This window comes from Trichoderma gamsii (assembly GCF_001481775.2).
Source record: "Trichoderma gamsii strain T6085 chromosome Unknown Scaffold_17.2, whole genome shotgun sequence".
In the NCBI taxonomy this organism is placed as follows: Eukaryota; Fungi; Ascomycota; class Sordariomycetes; order Hypocreales; family Hypocreaceae; genus Trichoderma; species Trichoderma gamsii.
In genome coordinates this window covers 624,712-644,088 of record NW_020171354.1, presented here as the reverse complement: position 1 = coordinate 644,088, position 19,377 = coordinate 624,712, and the positions used below count along the sequence as shown (strand labels likewise).

The 19,377-nt window shown below is 49.2% G+C and overlaps 2 protein-coding genes across 2 annotated transcripts; one reads left to right on the top strand and one right to left on the bottom strand.

Moving 5' to 3' along the window:
• Positions 1-1,901: 1,901 nt before the first annotated feature.
• On the top strand, positions 1,902-4,010 carry TGAM01_v205589 (hypothetical protein; the record flags this gene model as incomplete). Its single annotated transcript, XM_024549669.1, has 1 exon — positions 1,902-4,010. One exon carries the CDS (start codon positions 1,902-1,904, stop codon positions 4,008-4,010), a length of 2,109 nt encoding a protein of 702 aa, XP_024405618.1.
• A 3,999-nt stretch (positions 4,011-8,009) lies between these two features.
• Positions 8,010-8,126, bottom strand: TGAM01_v205588 (hypothetical protein; the record flags this gene model as incomplete). Its single annotated transcript, XM_024549668.1, has 1 exon — positions 8,010-8,126. One exon carries the CDS (start codon positions 8,124-8,126, stop codon positions 8,010-8,012), a length of 117 nt encoding a protein of 38 aa, XP_024405617.1.
• Positions 8,127-19,377: the final 11,251 nt, after the last annotated feature.

The following is a 19,377-nucleotide window of genomic DNA, read 5'->3' as shown; positions in this document are numbered from 1 at the left end:
GGCAACTGAGCCATGGCCAACAAACTCTACTTTGCTCTGTGACTATCCATCTTGTATTTCTCTGACCAAGACGGCTTTTGAGCGTCTCCACGGGTCGTACTGCCGGGCGCTGCGTCTGGACGTGGCATGGCGCTGCTGCACAGGCACATACAGGCCAGCATGATGCAGCGACGCTTGATATCTGCCCACGAAAACGTCTCCATATTGTCTCGATTCAGGCTGCATCAGAATTTTCCTCTTTCTTTTCACTCCACGTCTTGGTTGCCTCCTTTTTTTTTCCTTCTCCTAATCCCAAAGTTTAAGACCACCCAGGTGTTCAGATAGGCATGCATGCATAATAGACCGGCGGCGCAGCTGCATGTGTCCACCAGACAGCTTTTCTGCGAAAAGTCATCCAATTCCATTGACAAGACCATCATCAGGCAAATAGGATCATTGCTTTTCTTTCCCCGGATAAACGAGCAGAAGGAGGAGTAAGAAAATAATGGTAAATGAAATAAATAAAATGTGAATTATTAAATGTCAATTTATTTCTTCTCTTTTAATCTTGCTAGGGCGCGGCTGAGATGTCTCGCAGAACGGAAAAGCACCACTTCACTGCAGATATCACCAGCACCCGAGCATCTGGAAAAGGCATTGTGCACTACTCTGCCCTTTTTATTATTGCATCAAAGTGGTTTTAAATGACTCTGATAATTGTTCAAGGTCCGTTTTGCCACAGTGGATAATGAGCACATCGTCAAGTAACGCCCTTCTCTAAGAGGTCAACAGTCTGAGCTCTGTACATGTACTCGACGTTGTTAGTCTACATGTAAGTACTTGGGTACATGCTTGTGCCCCCATTGCCAATACGAACAGAGATCAGGAATCACGCGACGGGTACATGTACGGCTCTGAAATGAACCAACCGAAAGCCAGATAACTCATTGTTACCCGCATATTAATCGCCAATTACAATGCTCAGCATCCCTCAGAGGAGGAGATAGATGCTGCATGATTACAACCAAACGGTAGTTAACAGGCCAGGCTGTGTTACCAGCCCAATTTGTCATGGACGCAGTACCCCAAGACGCCTTCCTATTTCGCCATGATAAAGAGTGATCGACCGATGAGATGCTCAACCTGGATGTCTTGCCCGTGCTTAATTAAGAGTTTGCAATAGTCCCTTGTATTATCTGTGTGTGCGCAACTCTGTGCCTATTCGAGCAAATGCACAGTAAGCAGGTCCATGTAGGATGCTCAATATAGAACATGCCCATACTACGTGTACATAGCACTCAACAGCAACGGCAACAATATTACATTGTCAACTATAAGGGGATAGTTGCTTCAAACGGTCAGTCTAAACGTGACTCACTGAGGAATGACTACAGACTCTGATGATGCTAAGACCTTCTCGAGGTGCTTCTCGAAATGAACGTCCAAATATGGAAGTCCTGGGAACCAACCTAGGTTCCGCACTAACGTTCTTGGCGTTATAATCCATCAAAAGCTGTTAGTGCAGTACCAGTAACCGCTATTACTCACTGCTGCCAGTGACTCATCCAGGGAAGAGGCTGTTATCCAAAGATCCCCACTAGCCTGTTTTTGCCCCAAACTCCAGCTCCAGCATTCTTCAGCAGCCCCACTGAGCTTTCTGGATATCGCCTCTTCGCCTCCGGAGAGCAGTTTAAAACAAGAGCTCAAGAACGTTTTTTTTTTTGTCCTCCTCAATTATAGTCGCAGCACAAATCTCTAGAGCCTGATTTCGTTTCTATTATTCGTTTCTTGGCGTTGGAACTTTCCTTTTGTCACCCGATTTCCTATCGTCTGTACAATTATCCGTTTAGTCCGCCGATTCTTTCGTCAGCTATCAACTTATGATAAACATACCGCATACATTTTAATCTGACTCTTTCATCATGATTTCACTCAAACAGCAGCCAGATGGCTCTCCTATGGACCGCAAACAAGCGGTACCCTCTGCCTCTAGTGCGCGAGTTGTCCCCAAGCCTGTGCCCGAAGCTCAGGTCCAGGACCCGCGCGGTTTTCAGATTGGACAGCTCAAGAAGAGATTCTCACCCAATGAATCTACAACTTCGGAGGGAGATACATCGCTGGTGTTCAAGCTGAAACCCTCGGACCCAGATTTTCCCTTTGAACTGCCCTACTTGGACTGTGATGTCCGCATTCCGGAAGAGTATCCGGAGGAAAGGCCGGTACTGCATGTTAGGAACAAGGATATCCCCAAAGGGTTCAGCATCAACATTGAGAGAGGCTGGGAGAGGCTAGCTGAGGAGAAGAAGGGCTCAACTCTGTTGGCCCTGGTGTATGCTCTTGACAGAAACCTGGAACGATTTCTGTCGGAGCAGAAGGTGGAAACGATTAAGCTCGTGTCGTTCAAGGACACGAGGCACCTTGATTCAGCAGCGGAACTTCAACCGTCCGTGGCTGCCAATTCTTCCTTTGCGGAAAAGGACAGCTCTCCTGCTCCTACACCTCCCCCGAGACGCTATATCCCGGAGCCCTCGTATACCAGAGAGCAAATCACCGAGGCAAAGGCCAGGCGAGCTCAAGAGATCCGCCAGCTTGAGGCGAGAATGGGAAGAATGGCCCAGTTTCGTCGATCTGGAGATGGTGTCATCTTTACGCTACCACTCGAGCCAAAACGCCGTGCTGAACTCCCCTCTGGGCTGCACTCTGTTAACAGCATCCACTTGATCATCCCGCTCTTATATCCGCTACAGCAGCTGCGCGTTCAGCTAAATGAAGCGAATGCTGAAGATGCGGAACCAATAGAAGATCTCTTTGCAGAAAAGGCTGCGGAGCAGAAGCAAATGACTCTCATGAGCCATGTAAATTACTTGGCTCAAAACCTGCATAATCTAGCTAAACAGGCGCATGCCCTGGCAGCAAAGGCTGAGAAGGAAAAGGCAGCCGCTGCTACAGCCGCAGCAGAAGCGATGGCCGCGGCGAAAGGAAAGCAGCCACAGACTCCCGAGAATTCTTCGTCTGGCTTACCACAGCCGTTTGGCAAGGAAAAGGGCCACATTCAAGTCATTGCTCGACCCCCTGAGTGGAATGTCGGCTACGAAGATGATGAATTAGAGGACAGCTACTCCGACTCGGATGACGCAGACGAAGGAGGAGCGGTATTGGGAGGCGAAGACGAGGATACGAGAGCACCACCATCTGCTGATGAGGTTGAACACGGCACCATGATATCGTTTCCGAATGTCGAACTTCACAGCATTGAGCTTTTACAGATATCGCTTCTAAGCCTCAGCGTCAAGTGCGAGCGATGCAAGACTCTAAATGACATCACGGGACTCAAGCCATCAGTCGAAAAGGCGACCAGCTGCAAGAAATGCGCGACGCCTCTCTCCGCAAAGTTCAACCAGCAGCTCGTTCATGAGAATTCAGCAAGAGCTGGCTTTATTGATCTGTCAGGATGCAAGGTAGCAGATATGCTGCCCAGTACTTTTGTGCCTACGTGCGCCAAATGTTCGACCCCCAGCCAAGGCCTCGTTTCCGTCAGGGGCGAGACCACAGCCAACGTCTGCCGCGAGTGCCACAGCAAATTCACCTTCAAAATCCCCGAAGTCAAGTTCCTCTTTGTCTCTCCGGGATCGCTGCCCCCGCCCGCGGCCGGCATGCGGCGGAAGCAAGAGAAACTCGGGCTCCACGCGGGAGACCAACTCCCGGAGCGGGGCACCTGTAGCCACTACCGCAAGTCGTATCGGTGGTTCCGTTTCTCATGCTGTAACCGCGTGTACAAGTGTGACAAGTGCCACGACCAGGCGGAGGATCATATCAACGAGTGGGCCAACAGGATGATTTGCGGGTTTTGCAGCCGCGAGCAAAACTACGCCGTCGAAGCGTGTCGCTTCTGTGGTCGTAGTGTGATTGGCAGAAGAGGCAAGGGATTCTGGGAAGGGGGTAAAGGAAACAGAGACAAAGTTACAATGAGGAGGAAGGATCCGAGGAAGTATAAGAGAATTGGGACATCTGCGGCGACGAAGAAAGATTAAGGTGGTGCTTGAGTAGCCAGTTACATTACACAGTTAACTTACGATGTATTACTAGACTGTCGAAATACCATCTCTTATGGGTGCTCTTATAAGAATGTCTGCACCTTTGTCTTCTTCATTTGATGAAGTCTCGGTTGTGATACGCCTTACCACGTCTAGAGCCCCTAGTGCCAAGATCGAGGGCAGAAGGAGTAACCATTACGTGAAATCTAAACCAACTTGACAGTCCGGGGAAATGCTACATGACTGATGTTGGATTCAAAAGAAGAAAAGTTACACATATCCTCACGGAGAAAGAAAAGGGGCAGAGCGGCCTCCAGACGACGTCGACGCTGGCCGGCGTATTACGTACGTATTCTGATCGCGGCTACACGAAGCGAGGCGGAGAATAAGGTGGAAAATAAAAACACGACGGTAATGAGCTGCAAAAGAAAATAAAGAAAAAATGATTATTTCCTTTTAACCCAACAAAGAACATGTATTTACCGGCTAAATGCAACGGCAACCCAGAATCGGACTTTGAGAATGTGACAGCTCGAAAAAAACGTGCTTCGTGCTTCAGAGACATCTACACGCCTCGCTACTGGCGCAATCTAAATCTAGCATCCATCGGACCCCTTGCCCCAAAGTGAATGCATCATGCTTTTGCTTCCTTAAGTTTACAAAATATTCCCATGATGTGTTTGGCCTTGGGGGTGTTTTACTTTAAGGAGGGGGCGTGTATCCGAGATCCTTGCGTTCATTGTTATCCTTCTCTCCGTATACTAGTCTAGTATTATTACATACCTACGATTACGGCTATTTCATGCGACCCTGTTGATCCCGCGACACGTCCGTTCCCCCCACCCCCGCGCAAAGTGAGGCCGGAACCTAAAAAAGCACATTTCATTCTCCGTGGGGAAAAGAATTTGGAACCGATGATGATCCTCCCGGTCTCAATACGCGAGACAGTCAAGTCTTGGGAGGGAGGTGTGGGGGATGGAATTTCCAGTTTAAGCACATACTTGTCCGTACACATCAGGCTGTGGAAGAAAGAAGGAAGACTGAGCAGACCCGAATGGGGAAATAGAGGGCACGAGGGCGACTGGATTCGGTTTGACCGTTGGGTGTTCGTTGGATTAGAAGTGTACAAAGGGCATGTACCTGCTGGAGGTCAGACGAGGCACTGCAGCTTATTGGTGGCTGGGCTTTTCTCCGACTGCGGCCCACGTGAGAGGCGCATTCAATGTCGGTTGTTTGAAGCCTCGTGCATTCCAAATCCAGCCAGACAAATGTGGCATTGCTTGTTGATGGACTGATCTGGTGGCGGTTCCCAGCCTCGTTGCGGTGGCGCATTCTCTCCAGATCTCCAGCGAGGGGGAAAAGCACGTTCCCATTCTTATTTGTCCCTCCCATACAAAGTGTCAAAATACACACATCACCGGCGGCCAACCCAGGCATGTCAAGCTTTCTAGAAGAGCGGGCCTAAAGGCACGTTCCATTGCGTCTTTGCCCCGTCTCCCACGTTTTCTTATTCTTTTTAAACGGCGACCAACAGCCCGGGACTAGGCAGCTTTGGTCGCGATCTTCGTTCCCCCGCAAAATCGCCGAACCGTTTTGGACAGGTAGGGTGGCTCGTACAGGAAGAGTACCTTCGGATTAGTATCTTGGCAGAAGGAATACGGGAGATGATCGACCCCTGGATGCACGTGTTCTACTCCCAGTCTCTCAATCGCAAGGTTTAGTGGTTGCATTTACGCCATCTACGGATACGTGAAAGCAAAGCTGCAGTTTAAAACGGCCGTTTCTCGAGATATTCACGCCGATCACATCTTCGAGCTGACAATTTGGTTCTAAAAGATCAGCAGAGTACCACAGGCTGTCTCAGATGCAAACTTGGCTTTCCTGATCCAGGGGATCGACCGCTAGTGCTGCGCTTATATGCATTGGTGGCAGCCCTTGGTGTGTGGATATGTTGCAAGTGAGGCCGAGATTCTCTCGCCAAGCTACACAAGTCTTGTCACAGATATCTCAATGTTGCCAATGGCAATCCTAGGATTTCTCATCATAGCAAAACCGTGGAAACAATGTGCGGATGCCATATTGTGAGCTTATCGTCCACAAGGACCGATTCCAAAAATCAATGGGGGGCGTGGATGCAAGGACTATTCTCGCTGTCACTCGGGCTTTCACGGAGAAGTATGCCCCTTACATTGAGCAATACAGAAAACACCTGCATACTTCGATTCGTGGAATCTATCAAGTGCTCTTTTTTTTTCAACCAAGACAGACGGGAGCTAATAAGTCTCTCATCTGCATCTGCACCTGCAAGTGTCTCTAGTGACATGCAGGAGTCCACAAAGACGTTGAAGGAATCATAACCCGGAAGGATTCCGTGACAAGACCTTCGAGAAGACTGCCGGAACAAGAAATCCATAATACATCTGGGCGTCTCGTCCAATTGTCTTCATCAAGGTTCGGTTGTAATGTACGGCAACGACGGCCTAATCACCTTCGAGGAAAATCTCGCTGTACCAAGCCAATGGAGACTCAGCGATTACCATAAATGTGGTTATTATGCAAGCATATGCTACTTGCACTTTACGATGCTGACGCCCTCCACACAATTAGGCATCAATTTAACAAGCCTTGGATGGGAACGTTGAGATGGGGCTCCAGGCCAAGGCATCCACTTGGGGAGGACGATCAGGGACCAAAGCCAATTCGCAATTCAGCCTTGTTCGATGCAGTGAACCATGAGCTCCATGGGTTGCAGCTGTCAAGCCCATAGGCTATCCGCTTTTGCTAGGCTCTCCCTTTGTGATCCAATGAGAAGCCATGTCGATATCCGATGCGACTGCCAGACGCATGGCTCGCCTAACTATCCTACCGCTCCTGCAAGCACTTCTTGGGCGCCATTATTTCCTCTTTTCGTCGTGCCTTTCATGCTTCAGGCCCCGGGGGGGCATGCGCCATGGAAACGAGATTGGAGATTAAGCATACGCAATAGATGTTTCTATGCTCTTTACCCACTTATAGCAGCGAGTATCTGTGAAGTTGGCGAGAAGTTCACAAAAACCCTCCGAGTAAGCACAACAAGCTCTCATGTAACAATAGTGCCATGCTAATGCAGATAGCATAATCAGTCTATTTTTCCGTCCAGTCTTGCAGGCAAGCTTATTCCAGCGCCTTATTAGCCAATGGCACGAGGCAGGCCGGGGACATCCTCCTGTGGACGGCTAGTGTCATCGATCAGATTCCCACGTAACGTTAAACCTGCCAGAAAAGGGAAGACGGATTGCATCCTCCGTACTTGTACAGCCAGATCGCTCCAAGGTCACAAGGCCGTCAAGGCCAAGATTCAGCATGGGCTTGTGCGACCCCGGCCGCCGGATGCGTTCCGGCGTGCTAAAAGGAGGCACTTTTGGAAAAACGTGGTGATCAGTCCAGGGTCCGTCGCCTTGACCTCGGCGTGCAGATTTTTCTTTAGCGGTCCACTGAGGTTTCCTTAATTTTATTCCATGGGTATGTATAAATTTTATTGTCATTTTTATTTTTCAATTTGTTTATTCGCATTATCCTGTGCCGTCGCAAAGAGATTCCCACAGGCGTCGGCGATTTCATCTCACCTGTAACGGTGCAGAAAACGGAATTTGTCAGTTGGATGCAAGTTGATTGATTGGCGGAGATTGCAAGTGACAGCTCTCTAGCATCAAGCCACGCGGGTGTGGCGTCCTGTCGCTCGAAGATCATTGCAACTAGGCGTTGTTGCGGGCTAACGAACGACGACAATCAAGACGACCTAAAATGAGACGTATTGATACTTTCCACGCCGAAGTGTTGGTTGGTTATATTAACTCGAATGAGACGGTCCGAAACGGTGGGTTTTCGGCTCTGGGGCGGGCTGGTTGGGATGAAAATCGATAAAATGCAAAGTGGCTTTTTTCTATTTTCTTTTTTTCTCTCAGAAAAAATAAAAAATTAAAAAAAGAATAATAGGCTCAACTTATCCCTGACTCTTCACACGTCTACCCTGGGCTTACATGGTTTGCAGTTCCGCCATGACAAGAAGCGCCCCAGTCGTTCGGCCCTGTTCAAAGTGCTTTTATGGGCCGCACAGAGACCTGCCCAGCTCATTCGGAATCGCCGCCCAGCATCTGCATCCTCCGCAGCGAATCAGTTTCCCCAGTACTGCTCTTATCAGTATGCTTGTTCTGCAGCACGTTGTTGGAAGCGTTCAACCCATCGAAAGGTGACCAGAAAGCACGATTCTCCTGATGGCGAGAAGGAAACATCATACCAGAAAACACGAGACGTGAATGAGTGGCGGCGGGCTGCCAGTCACGGGTGGCGGCCAGTTCGAGCACGTCACGTATCGACATACCATCCTGGGTCTGGTATTACCTCGCCATCCTGGCTTTGTGCTGGCGGAACCGGAATTGGGGCCTGGCTAGAAAGGGTGGCTTTCACATTGCAAGCAATGCCTGGCATATGACTCGGCTTCACGACTCGGCAGTCGGGAGGTGGTAACTTTCCCATGTGCAAGCCTGGCATTTTGCGATTTGGCGGAACTGGGGGGCTGGTCAGAAAGGAAGAGGCGGGTCAAACAGCACTGTTTTGGCCCTGTTGCTTTTTCGAGAAGACTTCTATTATGCAGCGGCGCCCCCCAAATGTGAGACTTAACCGAGAGTACTGCTTCCTCGATCCGAAGGCCTTTCTATCATGTGAACAGTTTTAAACCTGGCAACCAAGCAATGCTTCACTTTCAACGCCCCTATGTTGCCAATCAGCCAAGGAGCCGGACATCCGTGGAGGAGGACGTCTCCTAGGTGGGAGAATTATTTTTATCCTGTCAGAGAGCGCAGGGGAAGAATGGATATTCTACTGACATGCTTGACATTTGTGTTTGTTGCCTCTTCTTCTTTGTCATGCTGCCATGATCGGTCCGACAAGGATTTGGCTTTAGTCTGGTGCATATACTGTACTCATCTCGACTCGTTGCTCTATCTACTCGTTCCCGCTTCCTAAAGCCCTTTCCCTGTTGTGGGTTGGTTCGGTCGACCGTAAAGGCAGTGGAGTCTGTGATGAAGGCAACAGCTCTGGAGATACGAGATGTTCATATGAGGCTGATTACTGGGTCGCCGTGGCGATCTTCACGTTTCAAGTAGCGCCAAGACGCAGCCGAGAGACGGTCCGATGATGGTTTGCCATTTCCGCCTGGTGGAGGATAGCGTACCCGCTTGACAGCACGGCTCTCGGACCGTCTACAATGCTGAGTAGGCATTCTATGGATACTTTGGGATTGTAAAGCAGAGTTGTATTATTAGGGGGTCAATGCAACGAAGATTGCTCCTTTGCTTTTTAGAGAGAGAGAGAAAAGAGATAACAGCGAAGACGAGATACTGAATAGGGTATTCCGCTCAGCTGCCACAAGCTCAATCAGCTACCAAGTGATATGGCTTACTTTGAAGCCACAAGTCTGAAATCGCCGTGGCTGATTAAAGTTTGAAGAAAGCAAAGACTCATCTCAGTTGAGCTTCTCCATAAACCAGCGTTGCAGCAGATTGGCGATGTCTATATTTAACCAGCAAGGGCACCGCTTCCAAACCACTCCAGTGGTTCGATAAAAACGTTGTTCCCTTGGCACCATGATGCTGGAGAGCATGGTAGCATTACCGTGCGCTTGGGACAATTATGTATCGTGTCACACAAATGGAGAGCTTTGCGTATCAAATGTCGTCATAACCTGGGGAAACCTGGTGTCAATTCGAGAGTTTTGAAACGAAAACTGTCAAAGATTGATTAGAATGGAAGCTTTGACAGGAGGAGTTGTGTTCGATAATTGAGTTGTGCTGTGGCATAATGATCTCGGAAAGGTGTCCATGGATAGCTATACGAGTTGTCGTCAGAGCTGCCTTTGAGGAGCAGTAACCCTACTGAGCTCAGTCGGCTCATTTCACTCAAGCTTCTTTCAATATTCAAGGCTACTCTAATTCTTATAGACTGATGACAAACCATCGCCGGCATCAGTCAGTAGAAATCTATATTGACACGAACGAGGCAACTACACGATACAGATGTCAATCATCACGCAGCACTCACAAGACGCCAATATGTCCATGACACTTCCCCAACGGCACGGCATACGCGGCACATATTTTAGCTGTCATTTCCGGTCTGCCCACCATACCATCACTCTTCAATGAACATCATCGTCGTCACGAACACCACCACTGCATTGCTACCTTCCACCTATATCTCAAACGAGCGTCAGACTTGCTTCCAAATGCACAAGGGCATCCATCACCCCATCTATAAGCACCAGGCAACCCCCACGCCCGGAATCCAAGGCCATGGTTACCCGTTACCATATCCGTGAAACGGGATACACGGCCTGCTTCTTGGCAGTTTGCTAAGCAATCTGAGTTGTGACGGGGGCCATCAGGGAGCCCCCCCCCCCATACCCATATCTGCACTCATCCCAAAGCAGAGCTGCGCATAAATGTGTGTCTTTGATACTGTACAAGGCCGAAAGAATCATAGCCTCGGACCCTTGCCGAAGCTTTTTTCTCACCGCGGGCTCTCGCTCTCAAATCTTATTTCTCTTTTACCTTGCAGCCTTTCTTCCCGGCTAAATAGGCTGGTTACGTGATTATACATGTACGGGCCGGGCCTTTCGCGTAACTAACAAGAGGTGCAGGGATAGCTCTATTTATCCATTGCCCAGAGTAAGTGCACTGCCAAAAGAAGGTGGTGGACAAGGCAAAAGCAAGCCAGTGATCGAAGATCGAAACCTTTAGCACATCTGACTTGTTAGACGTGGTCAGCAAAAAGTCCCCGTCGCCTTTGATGTCGTTTTTTTGCAAAAGAAGAGCGTGCCCCTCTGAAAATGTCCACAAGGAGTAAGTAATAGATACCTATTCAGCAGAGACGGCATTATTTCCTTCTCTTCCGCGAGGAGCTGGTTCTTGAGCTGATGCGGCGAAATTGCCGCCGGACAATTTCATCGAACCGCCGCAGATCATTGTCTACATCGTGAAGAAGGATACACCGATGGAAGCATCGGTCTCAAGAGGAGATGATGGTAGTAATCGATGCCTCAGCACTGGATTACCGATGATTTGTGTTGCTTACTACTTTCATTTCCCCCACACAATGCGATATATTAACAACTCTGAACAACGGAGACCAATTTGCTGCAAACGCAAACGCAAACGCACGTGTTCTACATCATTGGGCATTGCGACTGAAGCGATATTTGATACAGTCTGGAAGGGGGTGGGATAAGCCCCCCCTCCAAACTGCAACGTACTGATACGATTTGGTAGAAATATGGCAGGGCTGCTGCTGACGCTCAAGGGTTCTGCGGCCTCTCCGGCGGTGCATGCAGGCATACTCTTACATGCTTGTACATGCCGCATCATTGCAGTGCGGCAAAGTACCACGAGTACCGACGCCGCTCGGCACTCGCCATTCCTACGTAATCCGACTTCGCAATGTACAATTATAGTTGCATTGTATGTATACTTGTACATGCCAGAGCAAGGTGTTTTCTAGCAGTTTCTTCGTGGGGTCCTTGCCTTGCAGACGACAAGACCAGGATTTGCAGCAGTCCACGTGGGATGATATCGTTTTGGGATACCATTACTTTCGGCCGGCTTTTACTTTTCATCGATTTTTCTTTCAACGGGCTGATGTTTGGTCCGAGTTAATGCGGTTGCTCACATCTGACACCTTTCTTTCCCCCCCATCGTACGAGCAAGTTAAACCCCTTGCTGTTCCATCTACTGAGCAATTACATCTTTCTTGTCCGCAAACTTTGCCCAAGGCGGAAAGTGTTCATTTGATGCCATACACGATCAATTGCAAACGAATATCCCGATTGCTTACTTATCCAAAGACGTACGATTATAGAGCTCACATAGGAACCCAGTAGTCTGGGCAGGGCCAAAGCATCGACCAGTTCCGCCCCCTGGTAGAAAAGCAAGAGGCCGGCCGGGGTGGAATCGAAGCCGGGATTAACGGGGCCGGGGCCGTCGGACCACCCCTGCCAAATCCTATATCGCATTGTCTTTCTAGTCTTTATTGTTTTGGGGGAGAAGGGAATTGCAAATGGTGGCTTGGATTTATGCTTGTAATTGGGGAGAATAACGAGCAAGTGGGAATAAAGAGAAATGTCATTGGTGCGCATACACCAAATTGAACATGATAGTAGTGTCTATACATTGGCTGATAGAACAGCTCTTCAGGAGATTGGATGACTCGTTGTGAGGCACCCCAGACAAGAGTGTAGAAATAGTATCACACGGCTGTGTATTTTGATACAAGTTCATGGGTATGCCTGGCTGATAGCTAATGGGTGCTTGCTCTATAAAGTCCATACAACTAATCACATAGCAGACTCTCAATCTGCGATTGGCTGGGACGAGAATTGTTATATATATTCCTTTTCAGCAACGTGAGTACAGACACATCTAATAGTACTTGACAAATAAAATTCATATTTAGCTTGAAAGCTTGGTAGCTGTTGTTTACTTAGAAGAGGAATATAGCCAATGTTGGCCGGAAGCATATAGGGTATGTCGTTGATTTAGCAGACTACTAAAATCCTTGATACAGCACTAGCACGCAAGGTTGGAAGTTGATTCAACTGCACCATCAGAAAGAGAATGATGGTTTCATTCTTTTATTATTTATTTTTTAAGAGATGAAAGATATTTACAACTCTCGATTCCGTATACGCTCTCAGCTTACATTTCAGCGCATGCATCTTGATGTGATATCCCCAAGTGGACATACAGCGACCACTTTTATTCCATGCGTTGTATGATCAAGCATGCTGTCAACATCCATGACATAGATCTGTTCCGATGAATAGTTTGTGCAACTATAACTTTTCTTCCTGTATTTATTGCTTGATATGCATCGCTCTTAAATTGACATTGCTTTGAATACGTATGTGCTCGACTTACAGCAGACAACCCCGCCACCTCCGTATGTATGCCACTGTGTATATCACTACCATCACTTCTATATACCTTTTACTCTTTTTCATCACCAAAATCATCTTATATTTCCTTTCCTTTCTTCCCTCATACGAGATTCAATTCTCGTCATTTGCACCTCATCGCTATTATTTTTTTCCCAATACGTCAAGCAATCAACCATCCCGCTCCTCTTACATCGACGACACCCTCTCTCCCACGTAATACGCCACCCATTCTTATGTCATTCATGTTTCTCCCAGAAACACATCCCATCCCCAGAATCCTCTCTGACTGCACCCCTATCTCTTCTCCCATCTCATTCGTGCAATCTACTTCCAAGTCTAAGCCACTCCCTCCTCCAGGCAAATCACACTTGCAGCTGTCTCTAGAACCCATTGGTCCAGACCCTTTTTTCCCCTCCCCCCTCTAATTCAGCCCACCCTTTCCAAAGTTGCATCATGATCACCGCTCGGTGACACAGCAGATGCCCGGTCTTACTTGGACTTACACATTATTTCCTCTTCTTCTCTCTCAATCTCTCTCTCTCTCACTTTATCATAAAGACGAGACGATACTGCACGCGCGATTGGACAAAGCAGGGCCATCTTCCACCCGCCCTCCCCAGCTTTTTTGTTATCGCCGTTGCACAGGCGGGCCGCCAAGACGGGACCAAAAAAAGAGGAAACCATACTATTAGATAGATAAACACGGAAAGATCAATTAAAATGATATAAATAAGTATTACAAACATCAAAGCAAAAAGAGGTCACGCTCACGGCCTGAGCTGAATCGGCAGTCCAAAACAGTCGGTGTGATGAAGAAGCAAGACACGCAGTAGGTATTTGGGGGTGGTCATGTAGTGAGACACGGCCTCGTGGAGGCCCCAAAGCAATTGCTCTGGTTTTCTGCTAAACGGCACTGCGCCTGTCTCTACCAAAGATAACATATCCAATAATAAATTAATAATGAATGTAGTTTCTCAACTTATCAGTAAATCATTTAATTAATTGAGAAATAAAGAATACAAAAGTCCCACAATCAGTGGCTTGTCTCACCGGCTGCGCAGTGCAACGCTGGCGTTGGTCGTGTGAAGGCCTAAAGTGAACGCAGTGGCTTTTTTCCCTCTTGGCTCTACATTGGCAAAACATCAGCTCGGTTTGAATTCCTCGCCAATATCGCTCATATCCGGGCCTGGGCCCTTTCTGAATCCATCGCCGAAGAATGGCAGCTTCGCTTCCTTCGTCTGGGTCATCACAAGAGCAAAATGAGGGGGACTTATACAAACGGGAGGCGGATTTGCAGAGAGTCAGTTTGCGCCCGCGTATACTTGCCCCGGCAGTTCGGCGCTTCTCGCAAAGGAAGAGACATATCGTCCAATTTTAAGTATGCATAAAATGATAAGACGAACAAAATAAGAGTTAAATAAATGTCTCATTCTTGTTTCTTCCTCAGCAAGTCTTTTGCTTCTATTTTTCTTATTCGCTGAACCTGTAGCTGAGTCGCAGTCTCTCCGACAAGCTGGTCCGAATATCGTGTCATGTTAGATGCCTCATCCTAGACCAGACGACCAGGCTCTCGGACCAGCCGCAACCTCATGATCATCTTCCCTCTTCCTCTTTGCCTATCCTTCCAGCTCTGGCTCCGACGCCTCCATTGCACTGTGGCACGTTTTTCGCTCTCGCTCTCGGCTCATCCTTCTGTTTGTTGGTAAGAAAAGACGAACTGTAGGAGGGAGCAGCTTCCCATCTCGAGAACGGCTTTTGCTTCTCTTCTCACCCCCCAGATTTCATTGCTGATCAAAGCGGTGTTTTCTCTGGGCGGAGCTTTTGCTCTCTTGATCCTGCGCTTCCTTCACTGCAGCATCTCCCCGTGGGGCATATGTTGGCTCCCGTCTGCCGTGTCCCAATGGCTTATATCCAACACACTCAATGAAGACAGAGAGAGAGGGTCTCGGCCAGTTTTTTTTCGTCTCTTCACACCAGCGTCCAGATAGGAAACGGATATGAGCATGCGGGAAAAGGGGAGAAGAGAGAGAGGGTAGCGCAACATCACACCGCCATCAAACCGTGCGTGTGTACAAGACATACAAAGACGAATCACGCTGGGGCATCTCGGCAACAGACTCATCCGCCGGATCAACCTCAATGTGTTTGAGCTGAGACTCGTATCCCGGATGCGTCGTAATCTCCATTTCGTACATCGAATGTTCATACCATGTTGACGACAGTCCTCGCCAATCATACACGCCATATGACCTTTAATTAAAGAAGTCAGCTCGTGTCCCAGCAGAAACTAGAAATTACAGACGCACAGAAGCACTTACGAAAAGTTCAACAGAACCGAGCAAAGCTGCTCATCAGTCGGACTTTCCCGCCAAGTTCAATCCCGCAGCTCCTTCACGTATACACGAAAAGAAAAAGCCACAAATTTCACTCATCAAGCACTGGTTGGTTATAAATGATAATAGAGAGCCAGCGTGTACCTCCATACACAAGAGAAATGAATACGAGTTGATCGTCTAGACACTGTTCAACCACACCTCTCAAAGTCCTAGCCCGCTTCCCTTTAATCTCCTCCAAGCCAAGCTATCAAGATTGAGATGGCGTGGATGTATGCATGTTGTCCGACGGCCCTGACCCGGCAGTGACACGCTGTGCTTGGAATTGCCTGGCTGGAGATGCTCATGTGAATGGAAAACAAGGGCCAAGGGTTACTATCATTTCCAAAGTACAACGTGCTCTCTTCTATGTGCGGTGAGCGAATCTTGCCGTTTGTGGTACCCTCGAGAATCGAGATGGGCAGTGTGCAACCCATGCAAGTCAAGTCTCAGCTTGGCTGAGAAAATGATAATTTATTAAACAATAAAGTGAAAATAATGTTTAATGAATATATGGTGGCACTAGAAATCAATTACTATTATTATTTCATTTCCATCTTGGCTGCCATCTTGCTACTACTGCCTCCCCTGATGCTGTGTCGTCCGAGATAGTGTATCCTTCCCGTCCCCAGCCCAGCAAGATCAGATGCTTGGCCCTACTTCAATGGCTCTTGCTTATCCTCGGATGTATTATGAACCAGAATTACTCTCATTAATTTCTAATTTCTTTCACAAGAGCATGGACGGCGACCTGGAGCGCCCCTCGCCGAGCTTCCTCGGGCGATACCGGACAACATCTACAAAGAAAAAAAAGAAAGGGAGAAAAAACTTCATTTACACGTGCCCTCTTTCGGCAACCTCGTAGTCTACATCCCGGTTACAAGTTGATTACAAGCTGCTTAAATTGCGACCTCGGTGATGGAAAGCAGAATCGAGAAGCCGCCTTTGCGTATTAGGTATTCCGTACCCAGCGCCATCATGCAGTAGAAGGAAAAAAAAAGAGACATCTGCCATGTCAATTGGTCCGCTTCAAACGAGACGCAATTCAACCAATGACTTTCCAGCTGCTCGGCTGCCCATAGTGGGAAGTAAAACCCCCCACGCGGGTGTCCGAGGCCATCAGCAGAAATGGCGTGCTTTTTGGCCAAGGAGATTGCTTGCTTGTCACCAAATGTGAATGTGACGAGTTAGAATTTTCGTTGCTCGGTGCCTTGTGTGGGATTGATCGAGAGAATCAGAAAGGAGAAATTGCATCCAGTGTGTTTCGAACAAAAGGACCGTCTCTCTCCAGAGTGCGGTGACATTCCGCGGCTTACATACGACGACACCACCCTCCCTTCTCCGGGGAAGGCTGTAAGGGCTGTAAGGGCCCCAGAGGTTCGTGAGGCCAACAGCACATACCACTCACAAGATACTGCCGCCTATCAACACGGGTCTTGGTCCCTTGCGATAAAGTAAGCAAGGCAGCTCTGTGCGATCAGATGATCTCGGGTGCGGGCCGGTCGCGCTGTGTCAGGTTCTTGTTTTTTTTTAGAGACATTGCGAAGCGCCACTTGCGCGTTCACATGGGGGCTGCTGCGGTCTCGGAAGCCAAGAAGGTGCAAAAAATGCGGTAAAGATGTGATAAGAACATTTGTAGTAATAACAAACGTAATTTGAACCGAGATTGCCCATGCCCAGGTCGCGGCAGAATCGCAACGCGCAATGGGGGTGTTGGCATGGCTCAATTCCCCCTGGACAGCCAACGACTATCGAGTACGTCTATCGTGCGTCACATCGCATGGATAGCTCTGCGAGCGCTTGTTGCAGAAAAAGCCCTACGGTCCGCAGCTGTGTGTGCATGCTGCTCCCAAAGAGGGCTGCGGGATCTGCAGCATGCAGCAGGCGCTTCGATATGAATCAGCCGCCTGCGCCGAGCCGGTGGACGATGACTCTTTTGCTGTTGAGCAATGCCGTTTTTGCTGTTGATATGCCCATGATCCCAATGCACTTGCAGTTTGATTCGCTGCGACGTCTTGGCTCGTCTCAATCCAGGGTCCAGGCGCATTCTCTCGGGGTCCAGCAGGCAGTCATCATCTGACGGTTCGGAGGGGCGTGTAGTCAGTCTGTCAGTCTGTGCTGAGCTCGCCAAATCGTCGGTGAGGCCATTCAGGTAGCAGCGGTGGCTTCTGGGCCAAAGGTCATGAAACAGCCTAAGGGAGCGACTGGATGCTGAAAAGACGCACCTCCACCACCGGATCAGGCCTTTGGGGGCTGAATTCTGTAGCGGCGGATAGCTCTTTTGGACAATCAGTCCATGGGTGCATCATCAGGGGCGGGGAAGGCGGAGCGGGCGCCATCCTGCAGCCGCCACGTAGGCGGTCACTTGAGCAGCGAAAACATCGTGTGGTACGTCTGAGTTGCTGTTTCGAGCAACGCAAACAACCGCCCACAGCTCGTAGACAAGGCCGTATACTGTAGCTGCGACAACCCGCTATCAAAACAGACGCCGACTTGGACTCACACACAACTGTCAGCCTGTGAGTGAGCTTGACTGCGCCTGGACGCACCGTAGATCGTAAAATCAAGGCCTTATCACGGGAAGTGCCAGTTCATCACTTTCAGACGCATGACCGGCAACAAGCTTCGCGCACCAGCATGTAGCTGTCCCATGGAAGAGCAGTGCATACAGATGAAGGGTCCGATGGGCGTTGACCCAAAGACCAATGCCAATGTCTGTCTGTTTCTCACCCCGGTTTCCTTTCTGCTCTTCCCCCTCCTGAGAAAGCTGCGGCTCGTCGACGGCAGGGAGATGCTATCATCATCATCAATGCCTCCCACATTAGCGCATGGCCTACAGAGGCACCACCACCATCCGTTGGCGATGCCGATTTGCAGGCGAGATACAAGTGTGTCATCCTAAACGAGGCCCGTCAGTTGAGAGCTTGCCTATGGGAGACCGCAGGCCAAGGCGTGCAGCGGCATGCCATCCAATACAGACATACCTGCCTCATCCATTGCCATCCTGCTGTTTATACTCGCGCCTCCCGCCCCCATTATGCAGCCTGTAGTCATCTGCCAGCAGCCAACGAATGCGTAGGCATACATAGGACCGCCCGATTGCTCCTGACAAGTGCCGTAATTGGATGCAGTGGTATTCGAGTCTGGAGGAAGAGCTGCCAAACGGGATTCAAAGCCGGGGCCCCGGATGGAGTGTGCATCTGCGCATTCACTCATTCATGGGTCATCTTGTCGAGCCATTCGACAACAGGCGGTCCAATCTCGATGCCTCTCGGCCAGGCCATCCATTGTCAAAGCCTTCCCCATCCGGCGATGCCTGGTTGGCAGCAATCGGCCTCGAACAATGGCCCTAGAGTTGAAAAGAAGAATCGGGGCAGAGGCGTCGCTGGCTCAGGCCGGCCGTGCCTGGCAGACCGCATGACTGAGGCGTAGATGCATTGGAGAATCGGGCTGGCAGCACAGATCGTCAACCGTCGCCAGCAGATCAAACGCCCAGACAGCCTGGGGCCGGATTAGTCGTTGGCCAGTGCCGGGCGCAGCCTTTGGGAGCGATGCAAGGTCGCCAATTGCTGATGACGCAGATGGAAGTGGAAAAGCTTATGGCCGCACAGACGGGCAGGGCCAACAGCAATGTGAATGCTTCAACCGCATCAGCCAGGTCAAGCCTCCTTTTGCCGTTTTGCGGAGCCGTGATCGACTGGAGGCGGGCTGTAACCCCATTGGCAGCAGTAGGGGTAGTGGGAGCTGGCAAGATGTTTCGTTGCTGTTGGACGTGGCACGATTGAGTTTATGTTTTGCAGGGCGATGGGGATGTATAACTGCCCTTGCCGGGCCAACAGATTCATTGTAGCATTCAATTAGTAATTGTTATAATTCTATTTTAATTTATTAGAGTGTTTTATTATTATATTTCTATTTCACATCTTTTTCTTTCCCTTTTCTGGCACCTCTCAGCCAACAGCAGTGATGAATGTAGATGTGCACATTCCCTTGCCTGCTGCCTGGTGTAGTTCGACTAATCCCA